The sequence below is a fragment of the Nilaparvata lugens genome, chromosome 1, assembly GCF_014356525.2.
Source record: "Nilaparvata lugens isolate BPH chromosome 1, ASM1435652v1, whole genome shotgun sequence".
NCBI classification, from domain to species: Eukaryota; Metazoa; Arthropoda; class Insecta; order Hemiptera; family Delphacidae; genus Nilaparvata; species Nilaparvata lugens.
This window is the reverse complement of record NC_052504.1, coordinates 96,655,425-96,676,361: the sequence shown is the minus strand read 5'-3', so window position 1 is coordinate 96,676,361 and position 20,937 is coordinate 96,655,425. Positions and strand designations below refer to the sequence as shown.

General features: G+C 34.4%; 2 protein-coding genes across 2 annotated transcripts in view; one reads left to right on the top strand and one right to left on the bottom strand.

Moving 5' to 3' along the window:
- LOC111056640 (protein CLP1 homolog) overlaps nt 1-11,080 on the bottom strand; it is a 30,550-nt gene extending 19,470 nt beyond the window's left edge. Inside the window, exons 1-3 of the mRNA XM_039419689.1 lie at nt 10,806-11,080; nt 9,576-9,737; nt 4,806-5,037 (exon numbers count right to left, since the gene is read on the bottom strand). Coding sequence (XP_039275623.1) covers nt 4,806-5,037; nt 9,576-9,737; nt 10,806-10,913 — 502 coding nt within the window. The 5' untranslated portion in view covers nt 10,914-11,080. The remainder of the gene's footprint in view (nt 1-4,805; nt 5,038-9,575; nt 9,738-10,805) is intronic.
- Nucleotides 1-20,937, top strand: part of LOC111059864 (protein pinocchio) — a 384,086-nt gene that overhangs the window by 184,806 nt on the left and 178,343 nt on the right. The gene's annotated exons all lie outside the window — the stretch shown is intronic.

Genomic DNA, 20,937 nt, shown 5'->3' with positions numbered 1-20,937 from the left:
TTTTGCTCCAACTACTGTTTGCAACGCCTTTTCTTTTAGATAAATTTGTTGAAAATGGACTCGCTTAAAATTTTTGCACATTTTTTCTCTTTTTTCCTACTTTCTTCTCCAATACTTCCCTTTTCTTCTCCTCTTCACCCTTCATTCCTTATTTTTATACCCTCTACATGGGAAACCATAGTCGGCTAGGTATTTTTCCTCCTTTCTTTCTTTTCAGCACACCCCACCATGATGCCGGTTCTTGTATTTTATTAGAAATTTATTTTTGATTGTGTTTTTACTTTCCTTGCCTAGGTAAGGAAAGTATTGCATTCCGAAAAAAATTAAGGTACCCTAATTTGTAAATTTCTATACGTTTCAAGGTCCCCTGAGTCCAAAAAAGTGGTTTTTGGGTATTGGTCTGTGTGTGTGTGTGTGTGTGTGTGTGTGTGTGTGTGTGTGGTGTGTGTGTGTGTGTGTGTGTGTGTGTGTGGTGTGTGTTGGTGTGTGTGTGTGTGTGTGTGTGTGTGTGGTGTGTGTGTGTGTGTGTGTGTGTGTGTGTGTGGTGTGTGTGTGTGTGTGTGTGTGTGGTTGTGTGTGTGTGTGTGTGTGTGTGTGTGTGTGTGTGTGTGTGTGTGTGTGTGTGTGTGTGTGTGTGTGTGTGTGTGTGTGTGTGTGTGTGTGTGTGTGTGTGTGTGGTGTGTGTGTGTGTGTGTGTGTGTATGAGTGTATGTGCGTCTGTGTACACGATATCTCATCTCCCAATTAACGGAATGACTTGAAATTTGGAACTTAAGGTCCTTACAATATAAGGATCCGACACGAACAATTTCGATCAAATTCAATCAAAGATGGCGGCTAAAATGGCGAAAATGTTGTCGAAAACAGGGTTTTTCGCGATTTTCTCGAAAACGGCTCCAACGATTTTGATCAAATTCATACCTCAATTAGTCATTGATAGGTTCTATCAACTGCCATAAGTCCCATATCTGTAATAATTTCAGGAGCTCCACCCCATCTAGTCAAAGTTTGATTTTAGATTCCCAATTATCAGGCTTCAGATACAATTTAAACAAAAAAAAATTAAGTGGAAAAGATTGAGCATGAAAATCTCTACAATTAATGTTCAGTGACATTTTCACCTAGAATTGAAAATAAGCTCGAAATTCGAGAAAATGTGATTATTTCAATTGCAAACTGTTGACAACTGTTGATTCTATTAAATCATTCACTATGAAGAGATAGCAGAGCTCGTGTGTCTATAGCGTTATTGTCCTGTCACCAGCTGGCTCTTTGAACAGTAGTAGACTTGAGATGCGCGGGAACACTAGCGTCAGGTGATCAATTTTCACAACATGTTTTTCCTCCATTTTATATTATCCAATGTGCTATTATTTATGTAAATAATCTATATATATAAAAGCGAAATGGCACTCACTCACTGACTGACTGACTGACTCACTCACTCACTCACTCGCATAACTAAAAATCTACCGGACCAAAAACGTTCAAATTTGGTAGGTATATTCAGTTGGCCCTTTAGAGGCGCACTAAGAAATCTTTTGGCAATATTTTAACTCTAAGGGTTGTTTTTAAGGGTTTAATGTTCGTCTTTAAGCATGTATATTCTTCTTCTCCCAATCTCTTAATTATAATTGAAATTTTCATATCATATGTTACTATAGAACTATAATCTAGATAGAGTACCTCTTCGAAACAGTTGTTAACTGGCAACTAAATTAATAATTTGTCAGGTTGGCATTAAGTTGAGTTGACTTTGTTGGGTTGGCACCAAGTGAAGATTTAAATGCATTTATCGCGGAAAAATTGATTGGGCACTGCTACTTCAATCCTGGGAATATTATATTACTAGCAGTCAGGCTCGCTTCGCTCGCCATATCCGTTTAGCCAGCCGTTAGTCTGGACCCCCGACTGGATTGTCCTAACATATGATAAAAATGCCCAAATGAAAAATGCTGGCGAGCGAAGCGAGCCAGCTGATCTCATCCTTGGACGATCCAGTCAGGGGTCTAGCCAGGCTCCGCCCCCTGGCTAGACGGATATGGCGAGCGAAGCGAGCCTGACGGCTAGTAATATAATAAAGGAAAGAATCGGTGTATAGCCTACACATATTAGATAGGAAATTCAAGAACGACGCATCATCACGTCTGAACTACTCAACTGATTAACTTGAAATGTTGCATATATCTTCTTGATTTATAGAGGATGATTATGGACCTATTAAGAATTCTCCAAGATTTCAGAAGATGAAGTTTTCAGTTTGTCAAGTTTTTAATTAGACCCTTACGGAGCACAGGTTACCTGCTGGTATAAAATAATACAAGGAAGCTTGTGTTTTTTTTGTGTAATTGAGAAGTTGATATTGTGGTATTTATTCATATTAAATAAAAATACTAAGAAATTGTCAAAAACCACAGATTTATTGATATTTAGGCTAGCTTCACACGCTTTCGGTTTCATTCGGTTCGGTATGTTTTCGGTTCGGTTCGGTTCGTTACCGAAAACGAATGAGGCTTTCATACATGTCAGGTTTTAATTCGTACGGTTCCAATTAGGTATTTTCTTCTCAAACACAGCTGTGTCTGGATTTTCACAGTTCATGCTTGTATATTTAAATATAACAGCTTGTGTTAAATTGTGATATGTTATTTTTCTTGTACAACAAAATTTTAAAATTAATTAAAAATTGTGAATTATTTGAATAGTTTCTTTTTGATTTTGTTAATTTTTGATGTTCAGAGAGATGATTTTTTTGAATTGAAAATTTGTTCTTGTTTTGACACATGGTATATAAACTTCATCTCTTCTCTCCATTGATGAAATCATGTAATATTCTTGGAAAAATAAAAACAAATAATAAAGAAATAAAAGTTCTCCCTGAGTTTCAATTTATATCTTTCATATTTTTTTAGCAAACTATTCATTGAGAAAGAAATGTTCCTGTAACTAACAGAAATGAATTGACCATATGATTTTGACTTGGAAAATTTTGGAGCAGATAATCACGATATCAGTTTAAAATAAAGACAAAACAAGGCAAGCGTGTGTGAAAGACTTTGTTTTTTCCCGTTTCCCTAGCAACGAATTCGAATATGATGAAACCTATTCGTGTCGAGGGGGCGTTCGGTGCTATGCGGTTGCTATTCGGTACCGAATTCAAACAGAATCATCGTTTCACACTTATCGGAATTTGCCGAAAACGAAACGAACCGAAAGTGTGTGAAAGTAGCGTCTCGCCAGCAACGAATTGAAACCTGATGGAATTTATTAGTGTCAAGTGAGCGTTCGGTTCTATGCGGTTTCTATTCAGTACTGAATTCAAACCGAATTACCGTTTCACACTTATCGGAATTTGCCGAAAACGAATCGAAAACGAAACGAACCGAATGAATGTGAAACTAGCCTTAGAAAGACCGGTTTCGGTTGATACACCATTGTTAATCTCTGAACAATCTGTAAAGCTCAGAGTTTGACAATGGTGTAACAACCGGAACCGGTCTTTCTAAGTATCAATAAATCTCTGGTTTTTGACAATTTCTTAGTATTTTTATTTAAAAGCTTGTGTTTCTTTGTATCTACAATAATTTTATATCAATTTAGTTTTGCACGAACCGTACATTGATCAATTTGTGAATATACAGAGTTGATATGTTGTTAGTAGGTCCATTTCTCAATATCGAGGACCGAGCTTCGCTCTGGAGTACAAAAGCATAACTAATTTATTACAAAAGAAGGAATTATAATAATCACAGTATATTGAGATTAATTATTCCCAGAGGAATGCAAAAATTCCTCACAAAGGCCCAGTTGCACAAAAGCCGGTTAAATTTTAATCCTGATTAACTCCACATGAACCAAATCAGAGAAGACCATTTCAAAAATATGGATTTACTGGAATTTATCAGGATTGAAAATAACCCGGCTTTTTTGCAACCAGCACCAAGTACCTGATTGAATGATTACAAAAGTTCAACAGCTGAGTCATAATTTTGACACAGTCTCACACACATGAACTCGCTCATTCACTTGCATCACCAACAGACGACGAAATAATTATTATCAACTGTTTTTCTAAGGATGAATGATTTTTTTTTATTATTTAAAAATTAGCACCTAGTCAGAGACTAATAAGCTATTTATTTTATCCTAATTTTACTAAATGGACTTTTTCAAACCTCATCCTATGATTCAGTTAGTCTAGTTTTGACTACAATAATAAATTAGTCTAGTTTGTATCCTATAAAAGGATGAATGATAATTATTTTTTATGTCCTTCAGCGAGTTTTCCCAGGGATGAGACCTAGTGCAATCGAATTTTTATATTATAAACCTACTATGTTCTGGATTTCGTGAGAATTGTTAGAGGCGTTTTCGAGATCCGGTGAAATACAAGCATATAAACTTCTAAACATCCAAACATCTAAACATATTAACAGAAGTTGCTCGATTAATAGTATAGGATTTCTCAATTATTGATTAATGAACTTCTAAGATAATTTATGTGATCAATCTGCACAGTCATAGCCACCTCTAATACAAGGCCGCGGCCTACGATATTGCAACGTCGCAGTGTAGGCCTACAATCTAATACATGATTGGTGAAAAAGATCAGCTGGTATTTTTTTAAATCTTCTTCACCAATCATGTATTACATTTTAGGCCTACACTGCGACGTTGCAATATCGTAGGACGCGGCCTAGAATTAGAGGTGGCTATGGCACAGTGCTTGGATCATTTATACAAGATTTGTGGGTAATGATTATCCTAGGCTATTCTAGTAATAATTGACAAAGTGGTTTGCATACCCATAGTGCCGGGCACCGAAATGGCACCCTGACCGATGTCGAGGTCGACGTAGACAGGTCGCCGGCCGAGGCGGACGGCGTAGTTGATTAGGATGCGGCAGAGCGTCGACTTGCCCACATCGGCCGGCCCCACCACCATCGTCACCGGACCTCCTCGGCCGCCCCCACCTCCCTCCTGTTCGGCCTTATCGCGCAGCTTCTCCAGGCACACGTGGCAGTTCAGGTACGTCATCTGACAAACACAAAAGTAAGGTTAAATTTCTGCAAAATTGAGGTTAGGTTAGGTTAGGTTTCAGGAGAATTGAGGTCAGAATCTGTAAAGAACTCACTGAATAGTAGTTCAGGTACGTCATCTTACAAACACAAAAGTTAGGTTAAATTTCTGCAAAATTGAGTGGAGGTTAGGTTAGGTTTCAGGAGAATTGAGGTCAGAATCTGTAAAGCACTCACTAAAATTCTAGTTCAGGTACGTCATCTGACAAACACAAAAGTTAGGTTAAATTTCTGCAGAATTGAGGTTAGGTTAGGTTAGGTTAGGTTAGGTTAGGTTAGGTTCAGGAGAATTGAGGTCAGAATCTGTAAAGCACTCACTAAAATTCTAGCTCAGGTATGTCATCTGACAAATACAAAAGTTACGTTAAATTTATGCAGAATTGAGGTTAGGTTAGGTTTCAGGTCAGAATCTGTAAAGCACTCACTAAAATTCTAGTTAATGTATGTCATCTGACAAACACAAAAGTAAGGTTAAATTTCTGCAAAATTGAGTGTAGGTTGGGTTAGGTTTCAGGAGAATTGAGGCCAGAATCTGTAAAGCACTCACTAAAATTCTAGTTCAGGTACGTCATCTGACAAACACAAAAGTAAAATGGAATTAAATAGTGAATGCATTTATGCAAATGCTAATTAATATATATTATTATTGAACGAAAATCCTAAATAAATGCTGCAAATCACCCCGAAGACCTCTGCTACTGCAGACATTGACAACAGGGCTAACAGCTAGATGGAAATTCGATGAGAACTACTATCCCAAAATTAGTTGCAAGCCCGTGAATCGAACCCGGTACCTCCCAATTGCCAGTCAGGAATGCTTACCCTTACACCAAACTGACAATCTGTGGATAGCAGCGCTCATTTTATACGAAGCCATAGCGGCCAACTAGTTACAGATGGAATTAAATGGAGAATGCATTTATTCAAATGCTAATTAATATATAATTATTATTGAACGAAAATCCTAAATAAATGCTGCAAATCACTTCGAAGACCTCTGCTACTGCAGACATTGACAACAGGGCGAACAGCTAGATGGAAATTCGAATTTTTAGGATTTTCGTTCAATAATAATTATATATTAATTAGCATTTGAATAAATGCATTCTCTATTTAATTCCATCTGTAACTAGTTGGCCGCTATGGCTTCGTATAAAATGAGCGCTGCTATCCAGAGATTGTCAGTTTGGTATAAGTCAAGCATTCCTGACTGGCAATTGGGAGGTACCGGGTTCGATTCCCGGGCTGGCAAATAATTTTTGGATAGTAGTTCTCATCGAATTTCCATCTAGCTGTTAGCCCTGTTGTCAATGTCTGCAGTAGCAGAGGTCTTCGGGGTGATTTGCAGCATTTATTTAGGATTTTCGTTCAATAATAATTACAAAAGTAAGGTTAAATTTCTGCAAAATTGAGGTTAGGTTAGGTTTCAGGAGAATTGAGGTCAGAATCTGTAAAGAACTCACTGAATTGTAGTTCAGGTACGTCATCTGACAAACGCAAGTGAGGTTAAATTTCAGCAAAATTGAGGTTCAATTCAATTCAAATATTGTTTTATTCCTTCAATTAATTACAGTGAAACATGAAAAAACTCAATATTACGGAATCCCTTCACAAAGACTGAACGTCTGCGTGTGGAGGAGAGTTCCATAGACAACACGAGCAGTCACAACATAGAATAACTAGTAGTTCTGTGAACAGTAGACCTCACGCAGTATTCTCATCCACAAGTACCTGATTGAAACTATAGACCTTAAGGAAATACAGCGATAGACTGGTTTCTCCACACATGTGTAATCACTTCTCAGCTGATTTATAATGAATAATTCTATGGTACAAGTTAGATAATGCATGACTAAGCGCGCGGATGATAAAGTCTGGAAAGAGCCATAGAAACACGTTGTGACATGCCTGTAGCAATGCCATCAGCAAGTGCACGCGTTCAGTGTAAGTGTCCCTATAGCTCTTAACCTAGCGCCGCAGTGCAGGATGGTTTCTAACAGCTTGGTGTTGTTGTCATTTGAGATGGGTGTCTGGCTTGGACGTGTTTCGCCCGCATTCCAGAAAGACTGTTAACGGTTGCCGGAAGATCAACAGCTTTTTTCGTTATTTTTCGTGATAGAGAAATTCTGATTGCAGATTCGTTCTCAGTGACCCCAAGTTTAGCCTGAAGGCTAAGAATGTCAACAATGTTTTTAAATAATTAAAAATCATCATGAAAAGTCATTAATATGGTAGTACACCACGATTCTGGAAACTTTTTACTGGTGACTGGAGTTATTATTGATTATAGGTAGAACAAAAATCAAAATAATCGTGAGAAAGAAAACTGCTGATGAACGCGAATAAGACCGTCACTCCATTGTTCTATTGTCTCGGCTGCTTGGCTGAGCCTGGCTGGAGGGATCAAATAACCGACTGACAAGAACTGTTGCCTGTTTATGATTGAAATTCAATATTTTGGTAGTTCATTGTGTTCCTTCATATTCAACGAATGATTGGGCAATGGTACGGACTTGTCGGAAAATGATAGAGCTATCTCTTGCGCGGAGCTATCTGTTTTATCATATGCATAGTGACACCAATAACCAATGTTAAACAGGTGTAGCCTACACTCTACACTCTATAACATGAATCTCACTTTAGTAGCGGCTACTAGCTAGCTAGCCATAGTTCCTATGGGAACGCGGAATTGGACATTTCCGAAACTCAATTGTAGGCCTCATGACATTTACAATTCCGTGTTCCCACGACAGCTAACGGACGCTACTATTATCCCTGTGTGCAGGCTGCTTATAGACTCACTTCGTATTATTACTTTCCTTGCCCTATTACCATAGGTAAGGAAAGTATTGCTTTCCAAAAAAAATTAAGGTACCCTAATTTCATGTTTTCTATACGTTTCAAGGTCCCCTGAGTTCAAAAAAAATGGTTTTTGGGTATTGGTCTGTATGTATGTATGTGTGTATGTGTGTGTGTGTGTGTGGTGTGTGTGTTGTGTGTGTGTGTGTGTGTGTGTGTGTGTGTGTGTGTGTGGTGGTGTGTGTGTGTGTGTGTGTGTGTGTGTGTGTGTGTGTGGTGTGTGTGTGTGTGTGTGGTGGTGTGTGTGTGTGTGTGTGGTGTGTGTGTGTGTGGTGTGTGTGTGTGTGTGTGTGTGTGTGTGTGTGTGTGTGGTGTGTGTGTGGTGTGTGTGGTGTGTGTGTGTGTGTGTGTGTGTGTGTGTGTGTGTGTTGTGTGTGTGTGTGTGTGTGTGTGTGTGTGTGTTGTGTGTGTGTGTGTGGTGTGTGGGTGTGTGTGTGTGTGGTGTGTGTGTGTGTGTGTGTGTGTGTGTGTGTTGTGTGTGTGTGTGTGTGTGTGTGTGTGTGTATGAGTGTATGTGCGTCTGTGTACACGATATCTCATGTCCCAATTAACGGAATGACTTGAAATTTGGAACTTAAGGTCCTTCCCCTATAAGTATCCGACACAAACAATTTCGATCAAATGCGATTCAAGATGGCGGCTAAAATGGCGAAAATTTTGTCAAAAACAGGGTTTTTCGCGATTTTCTCGAAAACAGCTCCAACCATTTTGATTAAATTTATACCAAAAATAGTCATTGATAAGCTCTATCAACTGCCACAAGTCCCATATCTGTAAAAATTCCAGGAGCTCCGCCCCATCTGAGCAAAGTTTGATTTTAGATTCTCAATTATCAGGCTTTAGATACAATTTAAACAAAAAATTTCAAGTGGAAAAGATTGAGAATGAGAATCTCTACAATTAATGTTCAGTAACATTTTCACCTAAAATTGAAAATAAGCTCAAAATTCGAGAAAATGTGGTTTTCCAATTGCAATCTGTTGGCAACTGTTGATTCTATTAAATCATTCACTATGAAGAGATAGCAGACCTCGTGTGTCTCCAGCGTTATTGCCCTGTCACCAGCTTGCTCAAATCTTTGAATAGTAGACTGGAGATGTGCGGGAACACTAGCGTCAGGTGATGAATTTTCATAACGGCAAGGAAAGTTGTGTGAGTGCGCCACACCAGATTTTTGGAATGTGGAGAGGCAACCCCCAGAGCTGTGGAGTGGGGCCTCTATCGCTTTCTAACACATTTGTTGTTATGGGAAATGCAATGGGTCTTAAACTTCATTATGAATGCCTGTGAACTCATCTTATATCTGAATAGATACCTACATAGAATCAAATTTATTAAAAATATTCAACATAAACCTGTTTGAAAATGAAATTGAAGGTTTCCTTAGTAAGTAACCTTACTACAGCTTGCAAAAGTATTTTGAAGAGATGACTTGCCAACATCGACAACTCGAGAAGTTGTCAAAGTATATTAATGACGACCACGGCGCTGATGTGCTTCTAGTGGGAGAACTTCAAGTACAGTATTCAAGGAAGTATTTTACAAAAAATCCCTTGCTAGATAACTGGGTAGTTTGTTAGCAAACTGGGAAATTACTTATTAATTTATAAATGGATGTAAGTAGGCTACTGTATTTACCATAGGTGTTTCCTTTGAAATGTAGCTGATATTTTTGCGGCCTTTCAATTCAATAGTGCAACCATGGAATGTGAACACAGCAATTTTGGCTCCTGTTGTAAAAGTGTACGGCTTGCCTTTCACTAGCTCGGTGCCAAATATTTCCGCCATTCCAGCTTTAACCTGAAAATTGAATGATTATTTACTTTACTTTTCTTTTTACCACCTATATCATTGAGATCAGGGGCACGTCAGGTAAGGTAGGAGGGTGAGGTCAGGGTATAAAATTGAATTATCTATCAACACTTTTTAAAAGTTACTTTCTGGAGCTACAGTGATACAATAGCAATATTGCACAATATTAACTTAAAAATTAGTTTCATTTGGTATAAAACTCCATAAATTGGGGGCACTTTAGTTTATGGGCCGTGAAAAAAATGGAGTTCGAATATTTTTATTTGCCCTAATATCTCGAATAATTTTGAGTTTAGGCTATCAAGTGACTGGACATTTTTTCTTTAGAATTTATCATTCTACTAAATCCAATAGTTTAAAATACCTATCAATCACCATGCAAACAGGTTCACCTGAAATTAGTTTCATTGGATTCCTCGTCAAATTTTACATAAGATTGCACTAGTTTTAATCATATTGTAGCCATAAAAAAATTATTAAAAATAAAAATTGATAAAGAAATTTTGAATATTCCGCCATGTTTTTTCAGCTAATCCTTGGAAATCGACAACAATGTTATACATGGTTGATCTCGTCTTGATCTCCTCTATTGATCTATGTAGGTTTCAATGCTAGATTCCGCGGCCCATATACTAAAGTGCAGCCGTTTTTTCTTTCTTTGAAATCAAGATGAGAAATTTTAGTTTGTTTTTAATACCTAAAATATTAAATCTTAAGTTGAATAAACGGGGCAGCCGAATAAACAATGTTAATTCTGTACCGGCATTAGCCAATTACCCTGGTGTTAAGTTACAGATTTATGTTTACCATTTTTTATTACCATAAGATTGCACTAGTTTTAAACATTTTGTAGACATAAAAAAAATTATTAAAAATAAAAATGTTGAACTTTCCGCCATGTTTTTTCAGCTAATCCTTAGAAATCGACAACAATGTTATACATTGTTGATCTCGTCTTGATCTCCTCTATCGATCTATGTAGGTCTCAATGCTAGATTCCGCGGCCCATAAACTAAAGTGCAGCCGAAAAGAACAAATAAAATATTACTGGGTTACCTCGAGAACGACTGTTTCATTGTTGTTTTCAACTTCAAAACGTAGTTCAGAATCCTTTTCGAGTTTGAATTCTTGGATCACACTCTCCTTCTCCTCTCCCATATTCATGTAGGGAAAAATGAGTTAATCTGCCTTGTAAGCAAATATAATCACAATTTAATGCAAAATTTTTATGACAATATTACTTAGATGTTGTTAAAATACAATAATTATTGGCAAAATATGACAACATAACCTCAAACGCCAAGCAATCAAGCAGTCGTCGAATTGAATTGAATTGACACAGGTATCGACCGACTATCAATATGAATTCGATATTCGGTTTGACTTGATCGACTTTTGGTGCAACACAGCCGGGAAAATTCAAATATTGTGAGTTTAAAAACTCACCAGCTACATTAGAAGTGTTTTTTCTTATTACTAGAGATGAGTCGTAATTATTCATAAAATCAGAAGCATATACATATATAATAAAAAAAGTCCAATACATGCAGGAAACACATAAATCTACACGCTTCAGCAATAGTAATATCTGCCACCGAATAATATTTTCCAATTAATTATACAAAAAGGTATTATATTATGCAAAGAGGTAGCCTACCGGTATTGAATACAAAAATCGTTCTATATTATGGAACTTTTATGATCTTGAATAGTAATAATTATAACTTAATGTTCTCTATAAAAAGTTGAGAATAACTCATTTGACCCCTGAAGTAAACTTCAAAGTCTCAAAAATTTCATTTTCACTTAGCATACCCCCAGTCAGCAGTAAGGCTTGATTCAAGGCTTGAATTAGAAGCAGCCTTCACTTGTCAATCAAGGCTGAAGTTGAATCCAGCTGAAAACGATCTTGCTTGACATTCAACTCGAAGTCCCCTTGAATTTCCATACTAGAATCGAAAGCAGCATACCCTTGTTTTTCAAGGCTAACAAACTTGGTTGGAATCGAAATTTAATATGGCATGCTATGTATTCGTTCGAATTTAGCTTTTATTGCATGGGTCAAACAAGTCTTGACTTTGCCTTGAATTCCCCTTGTCAGTCAAAGCTAACAGTCTTGATTAGAATTGATCTTGAATATGGCTCGAAAGTATTCGTTCGAATTTAGCTTTTATTGCATGAGTCAAACAAGTCTTGACTTTGCCTTGAATTCCCCTTGTCAGTCAAAGCTAACAGTCTTGATTAGAATTGATCTTGAATATGGCTCGAAAGTATTCGTTCGAATTTAGCTTTTATTGCATGAGTCAAACAAGTCTTGACTCTGCCTTGAATAACCCTTGTCAGTTAAAGCAATACCTACTATTACTTCAGGCTCCACAACTAATTAATGACGTCATAACATAGATTGATTCTTCCTAGATCGTAGTAGTTTCTACTAGCTTATCAATGTAACTTTTGTTACTGTATCGATTTTTATTGGATGGAATACTATCTAAATTTCAAATTAAAGACACTTGTAATTTTATTGAAATAAAAACACTTTATTCCACAAATGCAATAATTTATCCATATTTTCAGATTGATAGACATAGTCCTACTCGATTCAGTGATAGAGCTATTGATAAATTCATCTCAACCAAAAATACTTAATAATAGCCTGTATCAGAGTCAAAGGAGAGGTAAATCAAAGATAAACCAAATTTCCTAACTCTTTTTTAGGAAAGAGGCTCCCACAAACTTGATCACAATTGATCTGTAGTACAAAGAAACCCATCAGGAGATGTTTTTCAGTTAGGTAAAACCTTAATATTATGATTTTATGGGCAGTTCCAACACTTTGCATTTACTTTTTAATTTATTAATTCAAAAGTTCTTTCACACACTTTATTCACACTGTTCTTCCACACTCTAATTACACTGTTATTTCACATTTTATTTACACTGTTCTTTCACACTTTAATTAAATTTTCCACTCACACTTTATTTACACTGTTCTTCTACACTTCATGTAAACCGTTGTTTTGTAGAATTGAAGCTCTTTCTTCTTATCGCTCGTATCCATTTTCATTTCAAAGTATCATCTTTCAAAAAAGTAAAAAAACCGTTTTAAACTTTAAAACCGTATGGAAACTTTTGGAATCTTGTTATAATTCCCGCAACAATTAGGTACACAGCAGTATCCCAATGATTTAAAACCCCAAATTCATTATTACTTTTCACAAACAAATATTAGAAGAATGATAAACAAACCATATTCTGAAAATTGAAATGGAACACCGTGAAAATTGAATTTGTAATTCCAATTTTGTTGATTACCATATCAGATGTGATAACAAGCATCAGCGCCCTTATTTCGCTTGCTTACCGCCAGTAGATCATCGATGATCTACATGTGATGACGTCATAGTTTATTAGAGATCAGTTGTGGGGTCTGAAGTAATAGTAGGTATTGGTTAAAGCCGATTTGAATCGATCTTGAATATAGCTTGCTACGTATTCCCTTGAATTTTGTTTCTATTGTGAGTGTCGAACAATCCTCGAGTAGCCTATTTCACATTGTCTTCTTTACATTGTCTATTTCTCATTGTCACTTCCAAAATCTCCTCTAATACAGGGGAGAGGAGATCAACCTGTAGTGTTCATCCCACACAGCACAAAAAGTTTGAAAAACGTTTAATAAATTGATAAATGTTTGAAATGTATAAATCCGATAAACGTTATGAAAACAACGTTTAATAAACGTTAGGGAATTTTACTAAAATGAACGTTCACTCTATAAACGTTTAATAAACGTCTAGAATGTATATTGCTGATAAACGTTATGAAAACAACGTTTGATAAACTTAGAAATGTTTACTAAAATAAACGTTAGAAAGGTTGGTACAGTATGGAATTTCTACAGTACCTACCCAGTCAACACACTAAGTGAAAATGTTATAAGTGAAAATCAAACATTTTTTTCAGAAGGTGTCTCCTCCCCCCTCACCTGTGTAACTTAATCCCTAAAAATGTCTCAATTTAGGCTTTCTGACCAATAGGCCTAATTCCTAAGTGGAATTGAATTCCAATCCCTTTCTATCTTCTTCAAAAATCGTCTCCAACTCACTGTTATCGAGATAAAGAAAATGTTTTACACAAATTAAGACTGAAATTTTTTTGAGTTTTCCAAAAAGTCTCACTTTAAGCTTTTTGTTAATCAATTCGGGTGCAGAATTGCAATTCAAATACTTTTTGTCTTTTGCAAAAATCGTCTAAAATGCACTGTTAACGATATAATTGACCTTTTGCGCTAAATCCACAGGGACTTAGAATAAATTTGCCAGATGTTCAAGTTTCCCAAAAAAGTCGAAAAATTGCATTTCTAATTAATAGTTCGGATGCAGGATTGAATTTCAAACACTTTTTGTCTCTTGTGAAAATCGTCTACAACGTACTGTTGATGATATAATAGACCTTTTGCGCTAATTTTAATCCAGATAGGACTTGGAAAAAATTTGATCGATTTCTAAGTTTCCTAAAAATGTTCAAAAAAGCAGTCTTTTATCACTTATTCGGCTACAGAAGTAGATTTCCAGCACTTCTTCTCAATGCAAAAATCCCGTCAGACGGGCCGTTGACGGGCTACTAACGTTTAAAATTTTAAATAATTGGTGATTGATGATGGAGAATTTTGAAAAAAATAATTAACGATTCTGTTCATGTTATAAACATTGTCCTAGAATTTCAAATGTTTCTATCCAAAAATGAAAAAGTTATATCATTTTTTCAAATTAGATTCCAGTTTGTGCTAAAAATCATGTCACACACCAAGCCTATGAAATAATTTTCAAGTTTTAAATTCAAATAATAATAAACTAGGTACTATTTTATTGATTCCAACATTATTTCAGTGGAAGCACAAATAATGTCCCCCATAAAAAAATCATTAATCCGTCCCAGAAATATGGACTGTTTTAATGTTAACAATAAAGATTGTCTATATCAATAACTTTGAAACTCCCGGGGTGATTCATGCTTGTGCACTACTGCGCTTGAGCGACAGCCATTAAAGATGTCCTCTTGTCCTGTCTCCTTCAGTTTTCAGTAGTTGAAGGTGAAGTTCGTTCATTGTTTGTTTTATCCTTTATTTTATCGCATCATCAAGTTGATGATAATTTTTGATTGCTGAAGGTCTTAAATTAAGGTAAGATCATTCATTTATGTCTAGGATATTTATTGATTAGTTTAATAGCATACAGAAGTTACCTACTAAACAAAGCTGTTTAGCCTAGTTTTGGCAAAGCGTTATTCCCCAGATAAATTTGTAAAGCACATGTTGTTTTTAAAAGCACTATGGTAAATAATTATGTTAGGCCCTATTAATAACCCTGATACAACATTAATTGCAATGTTTAGTGTGTATAAGTTAATTTTTTCCATTTTTAAACCCAAACAGTTGATTTAACCAACTGTTAACATTGTTGGTACCTTAAACTTGTAAAACAACTATCAAGTGTGGTTTTGATTTTATGATTTAGGTAATAATTTTTAAACTAGTGATTATATGATTCAGTAGTATCATAATAGATTGATTTAATTATTATGAATGTTTAAGATATAAGAAGCTATTGTAAAATGTTACAATAATAAAGCTAATACCAGAATAGGCTTATACCCACTAATAATATTAGTTATTTATAGGCATATTAGGGACTATGGTTACATTTGACCTAATTAACTTTTTGAATACAGTATTTTGATTAGATAAAACATTATTTATTTCAATATGACTAGTATCAAATCAACCTCTTGAGAAATACTCTAAATAAACTGTAAATAGCAGCAATCATTCTTATTGATAGGCTACAATTTAATAATTAGTTCAGTACTATGTAAGGTCCTTGAATACTCCCTTGTATTGGTTTATTGTTTTAATACTATCAATTTATTAAAACCATACTAAATTATTACTTCAAAATTTCGGTGTAAATGCACGTCCAGTGCCAACATACCTGTCATCAAATTTTTGGTTGGGATCGATTATTAAGTATGCTATTTTGAGAACAAAATCACAAATTTAAACGACGGTCACTATTGTTTTTGAAATAAACTAAGTTCAAAGTAGCACAATTTTACATGCATTTAACCTATGAGTAGCAACCATTTTATTATTGAAATCATCAAATTATGATATTCCCAATCTGAGTTTTCCTAACCTAAAGCTTTTCCTAACCTTAGCTACTTATGGTTGCTACTTATAGCATAGGTTAAATGCATGTAAAGTTGTGCTACTTTGAACTTAGTTTATTTTGAAAACAATAGTGACCGCCGTTTAATTTTTTGATTTTGTGCTCAAAATATCATAGGCCTACTAATCGATCCCAACCAAAAATTTGATGACAGGTATGTTGGCACTGGACGTGCACTTTAGCCAAAATTTCTTTCAATTAGATAATTGCTTTCATACATGTTCCATTTGATTTCAGACGAAGGTGGGAATAGAACTGCAGATACATATTATACTAAAATCCACCATGACAGATGAATATGATGCAAGGATTAGATTTGAAAAAAGTTCTTCTCCTCTCTACATTTGATGAAAGCCATTTTCAGTAAGTGGCACTCTATCTCCTCCAATAATCAAATTTTTCAACATACATAACAAACTTACTTGTAACCTTAACAAACAAACTTAGGCTACCTACAATAGCCTATCTATTCAAGAATTACTGGAGCAGTTTTAAGATTTTATGTCAAGCCCTATTAATAACCCTAATATAACAGTAATTGCAATTTTTAGTGTGTATAAGTTGAATGTTTATCATTTTCAAACACTGAGGCCCGGTTGCACAAAAGCCGGTTAAATTTTAACTGTGATTAATTCCGCGAGAGCCAATCAGAGAAGCCGTTTTATCAAAAACGCATTCTCTAATTGGTTCTCGTGAGTTAATCACGGTTAAAATTTAACTGGCTTTTGTGCAACCGGGTCTAATAGTTGATTAAACTGTTACCATTGTTGGTTAACTTCAAACTTGTAAAAAACTATCAAGTTAGTGGTTTTAATTTCATGATTCAATACATTTTAAGCTAGTGATTATATGATTCAGTAATATTATAATAGATTGATTCAATATCATGGATGGTTATGATATAAAAGAAGCTATTGTAAAATGTTACAATAATAGAACTATTCATAACACCACCTACTAATTATTAGTTATATTTATTAGGGACTATAGTTACATTTTTGTTAGGGACATGAACTAAATTTTTTTTTATATTTTGATTAGATGAAACCATATTTATTCCAATATGACCAGTATAAAATAACCCCCTTGATAAATACTTTAAATAAATTGTAAATAGAAGCAATCATTCTTATTGATAGGCTACAATTTGATAATTAGTTCAGTACTATGTAAGGTCCTTGAAAACTCTCTTGTATTGGTTTATTGTTATATCATTTACTATCACTTATAAAATTCCTCTCAATTAGAAAATCGCTTTCATACATTTAATGTATCATTTGATTTCAGGCAAAGGTGGGAATAGAACTGCAGACGCATATACCAAAATCCACCATGACAGACGAATATGCTGCCAACTACAGTTTTAGATTTAAAACTCCTTTCTACATCTGATGGAAACCATTTTCAGTAAGTTGCACTATACTATTTCCTAATCACTAAAGCAGTTTTAAAATTTTAAAATGATAACTTTATAATTGAATAGGCTCAGATTTTTAATTTCATATGAAGCAAAAATTATTGTAAAACAAGCTGCAAATTAGTATAGTAATTTCCAAAGAACCATATTGGAGACTTAAGTCACAATAAATCTCAATAATGTTGGATATGTTATAAGAAGTTTGACGAATGAGTGAACTGGCAGAAGTGTGAACCGCGGCTAGAGTCGGTTTAAGGTTGTGCAAAGGCTAAAAATAAAATTTATACTGGTGATATTTTTCAAAGTTTTTCGGTTTGTATATCATCAACCTATCAAAATGAAAAGGTATTCTCAGGAAAACATTTTTTCCGATCATTACTTTTTGAGATATGAGAGCCTAAAGTTTGAATTTTTGGGACAGAACATTTAAAATTCGATAAAAGATAAATCCTTGAGATTTAGAGGATAGATTCTTCATAGTATTGTTGAACTATTAAAAAAATATTTTCTGAAAATATCCATTTTATTGAAAATACAAGGTTTTTGGGCCACTCTGTATCTATATAGAACAAGACAATTATTTATCATGCAAATATTGGTTGGTTCTGAATTTATTTATCCTTTTGTGGATACAATCACAAATCATAAAAATATAATTTGGAAAGAATAGCAGGCTTTGCCCAAAACTATTTTATTCCCAAATTTTGATAATGAATAATATGTCCCAAAATGTTTTTATAATTTTACTGCTGAAAGTTCAAGTTTAATTTTCATTGATGTTTAAAAAAATATAGGTATAAAAATCAGAAATAAAATATAAATTACTAGCAGGCCCTCTTTTTCATGTCTATATTGACTGGACTAATATGGTTGCAACTTTGAGTGAGTTAGTGTGAACGCATTACTGGGATAAAACATACCTATAGTCTTTTTTCTTTAGGGCTACTTTTGAATAATACTTGAGAATAGAAATCAAAGAAAAATAAAAATAATATTATTCTAATATTTTTATTTCTAAAAAGAAATATGCCAATTTTAAAATGGGTACTTGAATTTCTGTTTTTATTTACATACCTACAGGTATGGTTTGAAAAACAAATACGGCTATCTACTACAGTGCAGTGTAAATATTGCCTAAAACGCTAACCTTGCTAACATATAAAAATTAACATACAATAAAAATAAGTAACATCCATATTTACATAACCAAAAATGTCATATATTCGACTATAAAGGAATAGCACATTCGCTCCTGGGTGGCACATATATGTGCGACATGACTAATCAACTCCTCCCAATAAAAAATTAGGTTTACTTCATATATACCAGTCAATTAATACAGAATACTCCACACATTCCAAATCATATCACCTGTTGAAATGAATATTTCCTTAACAGTAATTTGAATTACTCTGGAAGATCGTTAAATTCCTCAAGTTTCTCAAATTTCAGGGTTTTTTCACTCGTGACACATATATGTGCCACTCGGTCTTTATATAGAATGGTGAGTGTAAACCAAGGATAGTGTATAGCAGGTTGCCTCAATCGCGTTTACATACGCGGATGAGATGGCATGAGCCTACGTGGCAAACGCCGGCTTCCCATAAGAATTACATACAAAACACCGCGTCAAATATCACTTCCTCACATAAAAACCGCTGTATTGATAAAAAATATGAATATGCTATTCAATTCAGAAAGAAACAAGCTCCACATCAATGTGTATTTTGAAAACATTAATTCATTTCGAAAAGTGTAGAAAGTCCTTGAATCTATCACTATATTCAATCGGTAAAACCTATTCATATTTGTGAAAAGGCTGGTAACTTATTTGTTTTGGACTTATTTTAAACAATAATATGACAAAATGAAGCGAACTTATTTAATTTTATGCTGGTCGTCCAATAATATTTAAAAATGATTGTTTATTATTTGACAATTGTTTGTGAAAATTGATAGTTGTATCGTCGCCCGGAATGCTAGTTGCAAGCATTTGTATTAATGATATTTGTTTAAGACTTTATTAATTGACATATACCTAGAACCAATTTAGCGAAATCATGGAACTGTTCACCATGGTTACAAGTTATTTTTAGAACGTTGAACTGTCTGGTTACTAATAATTATTTCAGTTGTCTACTGGAAAGCGTAGTGCCAACACGTTGCTCTTGTATTGTGTTTTTGTTTCTGCTCAGTGCAGTATTATTATTATTATTGACGATTATTAGTATATTTTATTGATTATTTTCATGGGACACAAATTTACAAAGGAAATACCATATATTATTCACAAATAATATAACATTAATTATTCATGAAATTATTCAACTACTTTACAGTACAGTAGTGTAATGCGCTTTATTTTTTGATAAAATAACAGCATTAAAGTCATTAAAAGTCATGATTATCTATTTTTTTATCATAATTGGGATAAATAAAAATCTTTATAATGTTTAAATGATGTTCATATATTCTTAGGGCTTATCTAGACTGTTTATTTTTGTGATAAAGCTAGGCAACCGTTGATGGGTTCGCATTGCTATGTTTCAGGAGTTGTTGATAAAATAACGTTAATATCCTGAAATTCCTAAAGAAGCTGTTAGTTCTTTCCACAGACTTCATAAGGATAAAATTTCTAAATGAGAATAGAATCTGTTTAAGAGAAAGAACTAAAACGATGCAGAAAAAACTAATAGAAAGTACAAAAACGTATTTGAAATGGTATTATCAAATCAAATTGTGTGTTCAAACGATTTGTTTTAGACTCGCCGGTAACATTTATAGGATTTTTACTGAAAATTAGTTTGATATTGTTTCAAAGGGGATAAAATGCTGAACATTTTGATGTCAATCACTTCTATGTAAAGTTGATGGTTGATTTGCTATGAGGGCTCAAAGTTGGCATTTTTACATTTGAATGCATGTTAAGCCAGGGCGAGAGGTCGCAGCATGACGTCACACCATAGCAGGCTGCGGTCTCCACGCGTCTTATGTGATCAAGGCAACCTACTATTATACTATTCTTGAGTTTTTTCCAATTATAAGGAAATAGCAGTATCATCAAAGGCCAATGACATACATATTCATCATAAAATTCATCATTAGTAAATTATTATTATTGATCATGTTTTCAAAGTATAAAAATAAAAATCCAAGAAAATATTTGACTTACAGATAGAAAATTGAAGTGTCCAATATGATGTGAAATGAAAATAGTTCATTCAATAAACTTATTTGTGAATAAAACAATCATGTCAAAAAGGCTTTCTTTTATGAAAGTATGGAATAATCATAAATTAGTAGTCCCAATACATGTGGAGAAATTGCAAATCAGTTACTTGAATCAAAGAAGAACTCATCGTTTCGTACACTTCACCGCTTGCTCCCAATACTCTTTTCAATTCTTCTACATGTTTGCCTTTTTGCAACCAATGTCCAATCACTGCTACCCAAAGACGGAACCTCCTTCAAACACAGTTTTTCAACAACCTTTGAAATTCAACGATACATATGCACATATACAGAGTGAGTCATATGTATGGGA